Source organism: Egretta garzetta, unplaced genomic scaffold, assembly GCF_000687185.1.
Source record: "Egretta garzetta isolate BGI_Z169 unplaced genomic scaffold, ASM68718v1 scaffold516, whole genome shotgun sequence".
NCBI classification, from domain to species: domain Eukaryota; kingdom Metazoa; phylum Chordata; class Aves; order Pelecaniformes; family Ardeidae; genus Egretta; species Egretta garzetta.
In genome coordinates, this window is record NW_009259983.1 from 446642 (window position 1) to 456306 (window position 9665).

General features: G+C 48.8%; 2 protein-coding genes across 3 annotated transcripts in view; one reads left to right on the forward strand and one right to left on the reverse strand.

The window, feature by feature from the left end:
* The window catches only part of RCSD1 (RCSD domain containing 1), a 36329-nt gene extending 35852 nt beyond the window's left edge, over positions 1–477 (reverse strand). For both annotated transcript variants that reach the window (XM_035895997.1, XM_009640475.2), the window contains exon 1: positions 290–477. In XM_035895997.1, coding sequence (XP_035751890.1) covers positions 290–295 — 6 coding nt within the window. In that variant the 5' untranslated portion in view covers positions 296–477. The remainder of the gene's footprint in view (positions 1–289) is intronic.
* Positions 478–1045: 568 nt separating this feature from the next.
* CREG1 (cellular repressor of E1A stimulated genes 1) overlaps positions 1046–9665 on the forward strand; it is a 14379-nt gene continuing 5759 nt past the window's right edge. Inside the window, exon 1 of the mRNA XM_035895978.1 lies at positions 1046–1225. Coding sequence (XP_035751871.1) covers positions 1046–1225 — 180 coding nt within the window. The remainder of the gene's footprint in view (positions 1226–9665) is intronic.

The following is a 9665-nucleotide window of genomic DNA, read 5'->3' on the forward strand; positions in this document are numbered from 1 at the left end:
TCTTTCCCACCTCAGAGACTTAAAAAGTACATGGCAGTCCTTCTTCCTTCCCCTTTCACAGATGTAATTTCTCCCCATACCATCCCCTTACTTGCCAAATCTGGACTAAAACCAGAAAAATATTCTGAGGTGCATGGCAGGGGCTGGGGTGGGGGGGGGGAAGATATTTATCTGAACCTCAGCGAAGAGATCTTTTGAGCTGCCTTTAGTGAGAAATTGCTTTGCAAGGTGGAGCTAATACAGATCGAGGAGCCAGTCAGAAGCTAGTGGAAATAAAAGTTTTCTTTACCTCCATGTCCTGCAAGAGAGAGGTGTCCTCAGGGCAATCTTTCTTCCCCACCCCTTTCCCTCTTATCTGTGGGAAAACTTCAGCCGAGCCAGAGCAAAATCGTGCTGCCGTGGAGGGTATGTAATATCCGAGCTCCTGCTCAGCTTGAAAACTGACAGAGCCCAGCCAGTGGCCCTGCACTACGAACAAGGAAGAAGGGCGGGTGGGTGAGAGGAAGGGAGGGAGGGGAGAGGAGGGGGAGGCAAGGCAATCGGGGTTTAAATTTAGACACAAATCTAAAGAGATACTGTCCTTCCCGGAGTGCTGGGCTCGTGAGACAACAAGCAGCAAACTCTGCTGCTGTGCCCAAACTTGGGGACCCCATATGTGCATTTTGTCCCTTCCTTTCTTTCTCCCCTTTGTATTTTCTGTCACCTTATCTTTATTTCTTTCCTCCCTTGCCCTGTTTTGCCTCTGTTTCTCTCCACTGCTTGCAGTTGCTCCCCCGGTGTCCCTGCCTGGCTCTCTCCCCTGTCCACTCTTCCCTCTCCAAGTCTCCAGGGTCTCTTCCCTGCTGTTTATTTGTGAGGAGGATCCTTTTTCCCCTAACTGCAGCTTCCCTTCTCTCTTCCTTCATGCTTTTGTGTAATTTCAATCAGCAGTGGACTGTCTTTAGAGTGGTTAGAGGGGCAGAAGAGGAGCAGAGAGCAGGTGATTATTGTGTTTGGACAGAATTTAAGGCTTTGGTGTCCTGGTGCATGGCTGGGACTCCCGGGGATGACAATAATATCGGTGCTGCTCCTGTGCCGCTGGGTGATTCCCCAACGAGAGATCAGGGCTGCACGGCGAAGGGCGCTGCACAGATGTGGGCACAAGCAGAGGGACCCCATGCAAGGTGCCGCCAGCAAGCTGTATGGCAGGACCAGCCGCTTCCACCCTCATGTCTCACACTACCAGGTGAGGAGGTGCTGGATGTTCTTCTCTCCCTCCACAGGGAAGGACAGACTTGGGCACTGGAAGTGAGAGGCTTCCATGGTGGTAGAAAAATTCAGATGGGAAAAAATAAGCCTCAGGGAATGTTTTGCTATGGTTTCCCTTTCCATTCAGATCGCAGTGTTGTAAACTAGACATCTCGTTCCTGTTTTAGCAACTGCTTGCATATGGTCCTTCTCAAGAATTTCAGTCCCCACCTCTTGAGAGCAGGGTGGTGCAGAGGAATTTGGAAACACTCCCTTTGTCTTCTGCTGGCTCCCCTGCCTTTCATGCAGCTGCAAAGTGACACAATGTCATGTCGTCATTTTGGGATGATACCTTGAGGGCAGAAGAGGGTTAAAGCATCTTTTCTGAAAGGGACGCATACTTTTCCTACGAGGTGTTGTGTCACAAGTCCCTGCTGGCTATGGAGGAACATACCCCAGAAGGGGTTTAAATGTGACCATCATGATATCTGGATTATTGTTACCAATAAATCGTCTCGACATAGTTGTTCTTACATTACAGTTAACTGTTGCTGTACTGCATGCTGTAGGGCTCCTGCAGTTCTTTAGAAAGTATAGGAATTAGCAGATTTAAATCGTGATCTCATTTTCTCCCAAGTTCAATATGCAATGGCCACTCAGTCCTTAGCCAAAAGAACGATACGCTGAGTTGCTGCAATCTGGAGATTGGGCAAGAGGAGTAATTAATCTTCTGTTGCTGAAACACTGGATTAGTTGAAACCCCTCTACTGTAAGCGACCAGAAGATGCTGCAACTATAAATAAAAGAAAATAGATTAGGACTCCAAAAGCAATTCCTTCTTAGTTGGAAATTGTATTCATTTCTTAAAGTCCTGACAATGGTACATTGGGAGAGGGGATAGGAGCTGAACTGCTGAGCAGCAGGGTGAGGCGGGGAGGGCAGGATGCTTCAGCTGCCCGTGCTTCGCCTGCTGTCAGGACAGAAGGAGGATTTCATGCTCGGGGATTTCACCGTGGGCATTGGTCACAAGTGTCATTTTCAAGATGTCTGCTGTGTAACGGACCACCAAAATCACATACCTCCAATGATTGCTTCATGCCGCTTGGGGTCTATTTCAGTATTTTCTTTCAGCTTTCAGGAGTTGTACTCTGCGGAGGAAACTGTTTGCTTAGGTCTACAGAAAAGGAAACTGCTAGGCAGAGATAGTATCACTTTACCCATACTAATAAAGCAAAGGTACTTGCAGCTGCCCCACCACAATTCTTCACTCTATTTATTTCTGCTCCCAAGTATCTTGCCACAAGGCAAATCTTCTCTGCCAGCAGGATTCCCAAATGCCATTGCTCTGAGCATGGTGCACAGTACTGAGTTTATTAATTCTACATCTTTCTTCCTGAAGGAGCAAGGAGAGAATGCACAGAAATACGGTGTATGTTATTCTCCAGACAGGAAGACATGAGGTGTGGATTTTCTCTAGACTTTCTTGTTTCCAGGCTGAAAAACACTAGACAAATCTAAAACAAACAGCCCACATGCTTTAACTGCAGGAACCTTGTAACAACTGTTATTAAGGGAGGTTATACCGAGGAACTGCGTGTTTTACATGATGCGTATGTGCAAGAATGAATGTGAGATATTTTAGACTATGACTCTGCATCTCTGTGTGTATCTCTGTCTACAGACTTTCTGGGATATAGCAGTGTCTATGAGACTAGCTTGTTTGTATATGCAAAAAAAAGTTTCTACATCTGTTCTGCTCAGGAAGAAAAAAAAATGCAGGCATCACAAGTGCCAGTAAAACAGACTCTAGGGGGAAATTTCATTTGAGTGAAAAAATGTTGCAATTACAGACCCCTGGATTTTGCAGCTTCCCAGCCCATTCTTTTCAAGATACACAATGCCAAAACAGCAAGTTCGCTTCAGGCCAAATGGCTGGTGCTCCTGCTATGGGCAGCATGCAGGGGAGAGGTGCAAGGCAATCCTTCATCCTGGCATGTCTGTAAAAGAGGTAGCGTAACTAGTCCTGCCATGCTCAGAAACGCCATGCGTAGCATTTGCTGGCCTCTTGCAATTTGGCTACGAAGTATGGACAACGGGGCCTCTATAGGGTGCTGGGTCAACAGAAAGGAGGTGGAAGGGACGTGGCAATTCTTTGCTCAGAGACCATTCGGGAGAGAAAGGTTTTGGGGGCATCTGAAACTTCGACTCAGACACTTGTGTCCACAGCGCTACCTCATTCGGGTGTGTCTGTGTGGGTGCTGAATCTGGGAAGGTGTATTTGCAGATGAGGGGTGGATGAGCAAAGGGTGGAGGGAGCCGTGGGTCTCTGCAGGACAAATTGAATCTCTCTACGCTGTTAAGGCATTTGCTGAGGGGTTTAGTAGAGATCTCTTGTCAGTGCCAGTATCTGAGATTGTTCTGTCCACCTATCTGTCTGGATTTGGCTGCTGCTATCCACATCATTTTCCAGCATTCATACTATTAGCCAGCAGTTGTTACCATGTTGGGCTTTTGACCCCCTGAAATTTGGGTCTCAACCCTTCCTGTTCCCGCTCAAGCAACTCAATTTTCAACTGAATAAAAGGGGGATAAGGTAACCACAGAAAAAAAGCACTTACATTTCAAAGATCAATCAACTCTAAAAGCCAACATCCTGTTTTGGGTTGGGTTTACAGAGCAGCTCCTCCAACAATGGCAAGCTGACAGGAAGCGAACGTGAACAGCGTTTTCTATGGGAAACTCGCTTTTTGAACCCAACATTCTACTAAGTGTGTTCTGAAGTATCTGCTCCCACCGACCCTGCCCTCGCCCTTCAGCATTAAACTAGTACCATCAACGTTTTTTACTCTCATTCTGCAGCTGCAGCGAAGCATGTCTGAGAGCATACACACGCACACGTGCTCACATGCCAGCGCCCACGCCTGTGCATGGGCTGGTGTGCCAGGCACTGTGCACCCCTGGGAATTGATGTCAATGGGAAAGTCCCATCACCAAAGATGCTTGAATTAAGTGAAAGGCCACGGCTATAAGTGATTCTTGCTAAGCTGTATTGGATAGGGATCATGAGACTGTGTGTTGCGCAGTGGCCGCAGAAAAAAGTAGGTGATAGACACTAACTGAAAGGTTTAATCGTTTCACGTGTTCCTGACTGTCAGCCCGAGCCTGAGTAGTGCCACCATCATGGTTCAGATTAACCAGGCTTCTTAACTTCCAGGCTCTGGGCAAAAGCGAAGTAAAGTTAGGAAAATGCTGCACGGTGTGGGGAGCATTTCACCTGCGATGCTTTGCCTGAGTGGCTCTGCTCCTAGTAACAAGATGGCACTGAGGTAGGCAACCCTCGTTCACACCAGGCAACCTGGGGCTGGTGGGTGGTGCACAGGTAGCTAGTGTCATCTCTCGCAACACTTGCATTTCTTTGGAGGGCTCTGCTGATCTACCTGACTTCAGAGGACAAACCGAGCTGGGATACTAAGAGGCATGGCTGCATCCCGTTATTTTAATACAGTGATGGGAAAAATACTATCAGCACCAGCCATCGCCAGCCTACTTCTAGCCTGAACAATTCCTCTACCAGTTACTAGTTTAAATACGCAACAAGGCCTAATATAAACAAACAAAAAGTTACAATCAGAACATGGTGCTGATTCAATCCCTGGTATGTATCGAGCCTGACACAACCATGGTTTTGACTATGTTGTTCTCAGGCCAGTCCTACTTCTCACCTCTCAATGTGCTAGAAAGGGGTGTCACAGCTGGCCCTTGCAACAGCTTCCTCTGCATGCAGCCCAAGCTGCGACTGAACAGCAAGGTTTTCTGACTGAAAACTGAACAACATTCCCGGTCCCTAATAGGTTCTGCACAGAGGAAGCCTACATTGCCTCTGCCTGTGTGGTGGCTGCTAAAAAGGTAAAAGGATTTTTAGCTGAATGGCAGGCCAGCACGGTATTCATTTTACCCACCTTTTAAAAAAATACACAGATGAAAGGGGCAGAGGCTAAATTCCCAAGCAAGTTCATTTGGGAATTTTGAGGATAAGAACAAATAAATGCATTACGCACAAGCAGGCAACACCTTTTTGTGTTCAGCAAACGTGTGCCATGTCACAACAGTAGTAGCACCGCATTGTTTGGCAGGGCTGGTATCTCCTCAGGAGGATATCTAACCAACATTTTTAGAAACGATTTGCATGGTAGGTCTCATGTGGCACCGAGAGTTGGCACTTCAAAGCACTGGGTGCTTCAGCTTTTGCCAGAGCTGACTCACAGGTCAGTCGCTTCTGTCAAACGCAGCGGCAAGTGACTTTAATCACTCTGGCACTCTGGCTGTCATATGGATGCGGAGAGCTGGCCTGGCTCAGAAATCAAGCGCTACACGCAGTGAGACTGCACAGCCCTCAAGTGTTATCTGGACAAAATAAAAGTTTCTGTTCATGGACAGACTGCATGATCTAGACAGGAAGCCTGGCCCAGCACGTAGCTAGACTGTATGTCTGAAGAGAAAACTTACCCAGCCCGTCCGACAACCATGCTATCTAAAGAGGGAGCTGGCCCAGGGCAAAACCAGCTGTGAAGAGGCCAGACAGAGCATGAGGATACACTAGCCAGGCTGGGGAGCTGGCCCAGGGCAAAACCAGCTGTGAAGAGGCCAGACAGAGCATGAGGATATACTAGCCAGGCTGGAGACCTTGCCACTTTCTGGCTAAAATACACTTTCGCTGGAGAGACAGCCCCAGATTCAGTCTGCGGCCCATTGTGTGTTAACTGCACTGAAATTAAGATTGTTCCATGAACTGGCCAACCCCTGGAGGGAGTAAACTGGCTCAATCTATGGTGAGATATTACTGCCTATTTACCATTTTTGTGATGTAAATAAGAACACGAGTTGAAAAGGAGAACTAGTGGCTAGCAATACTTTCTTGACCTTGTTATGCAAGGATGCTGGGAGCCCTTAGACATATTGCAGCACAACAGAGAGGATCCTTCTCCTTTCTCTGAGATCTAGCTGAGGAAGTGAGAGAGCCTGGAGATTTACTTCAGATAACACATCCTTTCAAAGCAAGCTGAAGGAGTTAAAGACCTTATCCCTCACCCTACAGGTTCTCCCCACGCTACTCATCCAAGAAAGGGGACCAGAACAAGTCCCCTTTGTTCAGTGCAATGCACCGGTGTGCACTGCCCACTGCAGAGAGCACTCTGCCTAACAAATCCTGTTCTCCATAGCAGGAAGCCAATGCTATTTGCTTTCATAAATCCAGGCGAGCGCAGAATTCACACCAGACTCACCAGCCCAAACACTGCAGGCAGGCTGGGATTGGGCAGCAGCACCCCTTGGTGGCTGCAGACCGGGATGGCTGTGGACCTGCCGCAAGGCTGGAGGGGCAGGGGGAGGCGAGGGAAACTTGGCAGACTTTGTTTGGTCAGATCATTTTCTCTTGGCCCCTGAGATCCTGCTGTATGGTCCCAGTGGTGGCAGGGGGATCGTGGGATGATCTTCCAGGTTCTCCACAGGGGCTGTGTGGCTGCAGTAACACGCACCCTTCCTGGTGAAGGAGGGATGGCCACGTTCAGCAAATACATATGTCTAAACTCCAGAACAAAAAAGCTTTTCCCCTTTCCGTATTTTTTTTTTCTGAAATAAAATAAAAGAAAAAAGAATTGCCAGCTCTGCTTCCCACATCCCCCTTATCTTCTTTCTTTTCTATCCTTTTTTTTTTCCTGTGGCACATGTTGTTACTTCCACATACACTCCATGGCATCCCTTCTTTCCTGTGCTCATCCCACCAACCACCTCCTGTCTGCTCCCTGTTACCCTCCCCTGCTCCCCAGTAAAATCATTCACACACTCATCCTCCCCCCCACCCCCGCCACTCGTCCCTTTGACTGCATCAAGTCAACACTGACCCCCCAGGCTCTCAGAGGGCAGGACTGCTTGAAAACGGAGAGAAACAAGCAGTTTCTGTGTATGCACCCACGTTGGTGGGGAGAGAAAAGAGGAAGCTATAATGTCTCTGCCCGTTTTAGCTAGAAAACTCTCTAATGAAAAGAGTTTGTTGCAGTTTGTCTTCCTCATCCCCTTCTCTTTCCTAAACGTTTCCTCCAGATCATTTTTGTCCCTTTCTTCCATACTCTTTTTCACTCCTGCAGAATGGCTGCTGCCTTTTCCCCTTCAACACATTCCACTCCTGCCCCTCATCTAGATATACTGTACAATCCCACGTGCCTAAAGACAACCTTTCATGCGGTCTTTGCTCTCACACCTCACTCCTCTCCTTGCCACTTTTCTCCTTAGCACTCTGCCCTGAAATACCACTTCTCCTGTACCACAAGCAAGGCTTCTTGCATTGCCTTAGCTGCTGGAGCAGCTGGTACTCACCAGCTCAGCTGCCTGCCCAAGCTGAGTGGCTGTACATCAGGGGTTTGAAGAAGTCTTTTTATGTTTGGTTGGTTTTTTGGCTGTGCAGTTATAAAAAAAAAACAGCCCTGGGTTTCTCCTGAGCATCGTCAGGAGAGGGCAGCAGCAGAAGGCTCCGTGTGCTGGCGCCCCAGAGGGAAAGCCAGGCTCCCTGGCCCATGATCTGCTGGCAAGAGGAATACCGCAGGAAAAATTATTTTCTTCTGATGGTATACAACAAGACGGTACATAAATGGTAGGGAATGGATGTGTGGTGTGTTTTCCTTCCTGAATTCAGCCCAACAAAATTATTCCAGTCACAAGCGGTGTTCCTCAAGGCTCAGTATTGGGGCCAGTTCTGTTTAATGTCTTTATCAATGATCTGGGCGAGGGGATCAAGTGAAGCCTCAGTAACTTGGCAAACAACACCAAGTTGGGCAGGAGTGTCAATCTGTTTGAGGGGAGAAGGGCTCTGAAGAGGGACCTAGACAGGCTGGATGGATGAGCCAAGGCCAACTGTATGAGGTTTAACAAGGCCAAGTGCCGGGTCCTGCACTTGGGTCACAATAACCCCATGCAGCGCTACAGGCTTGGGGAAGAGTGGCTGGAAAGCTGCCTGGTGGAAAAAGACCTGGGGGTACTGGTTGACGGCCGGCTGAATATGAGCCGGCCAAGGCGGCCAACAGCATCCTGGCTTCTATCAGGAATAGTGTGGCCAGCAGGAGCAGGGAAGTGATCGTGCCCCTGTACTCAGTACTGGTGAGGCCACACCTCAAATCCTGTGTTCAGTTTTGGGCCGCTCGCTACAAAAAGGACACTGAGGCTCTGGAGCGTGTCCAGAGAAGAGCAAGAAATCTGGTGAGGGGTCTGGAGCACAAGTCCTAAGAGGAGCATCTGAGGGAACTGGGGTTGTTCAGCCTGGAGAGGATGAGGCGGAAGGGAGACCTTATCGCCCTCTACAACTGCCTGACAGGAGGCTGTAGCCAGGTGAGTGTAGGTCTCTTCTGTCAAGTTACAAGAGATAGGACAAGAGGCAATGGCCTCAAGTTGCGCCAGGGCAGGTTTAGGTTGGACATTAGGGAAGATTTCTTCACCGAAAGCACTGTCAAGTGTTGGAACGGGCTGCCCGGGGAAGTGGTTGAGTCCCCATCCCCGGAGGTATTTAAAAGACGGGCAGACGAGGTGCTTAGGGACATGGTTTAGTGGTGGGATGGCAGGGTTAGGGTAATGGTTGGACTTGATGATCTTGAAGGTCTTTTCCAACTTAAATGATTCTATGATTCATCTGGCCTGCTATAAGCTATGGGTGCTATGGGGCACCTGGGGGCAGATGGTAGTCACACAAAGTTAATTTGGGTTTCTCTGTGCTACGTTGCTATGTACAATGTAGGTATACTTGGCAAGATTGAAGCGGAAAACCAGAATTCTCCCATCCTTTAGGAGAAGTTGAATCAAGTCTCAGTATGACCCCAGTTAAAAACATTTCTGTATACAAATCTTTATAAGGTGACCAAGCACAAGATGACTGATAAAATGAGGTGTACCTCAGTATTTTGTTCGGTAAGTAATGCACTGAGAGCCGTTCAACTAGCGAAACCAAGTCTTGTAGGAGAGCTGGTTTTGACATATGTCTTGCAGTTTGCAAGTAGCAAAACTTGAGCCTTGCCTAGGGTCAAATGATCCTGTGAGCTTTACAGTCCAACCCAGTTTCAGATAGACCCTGCTTGTCGTAATTAACTGACAAGGTTTTTCCTCAAGGAAGGCGGGACACAAACACTTGCCCTGACACAGAACCAGCCTTTGAGATTGATCTAGCAGTAGCCAGGGATAGCGGGGCCGACAGTGCCGCCACCGCCCTGTGGATCTGACTGACTTCCCCGGCCAGGCAAACCAGGGGCCACGGCTTCTGGGCACCGTGCTGACGCCGTGACCCACGCCGGGTCACTCAGGCCTCGCAAAACAGATCGGCTCTAAGCGAGGGGGGAGCCAGAGGGCGGGGGACAGGGCAGAGCCATTCCGCCCGGCCCGCCCGCCTCCTGTCAGCGCCC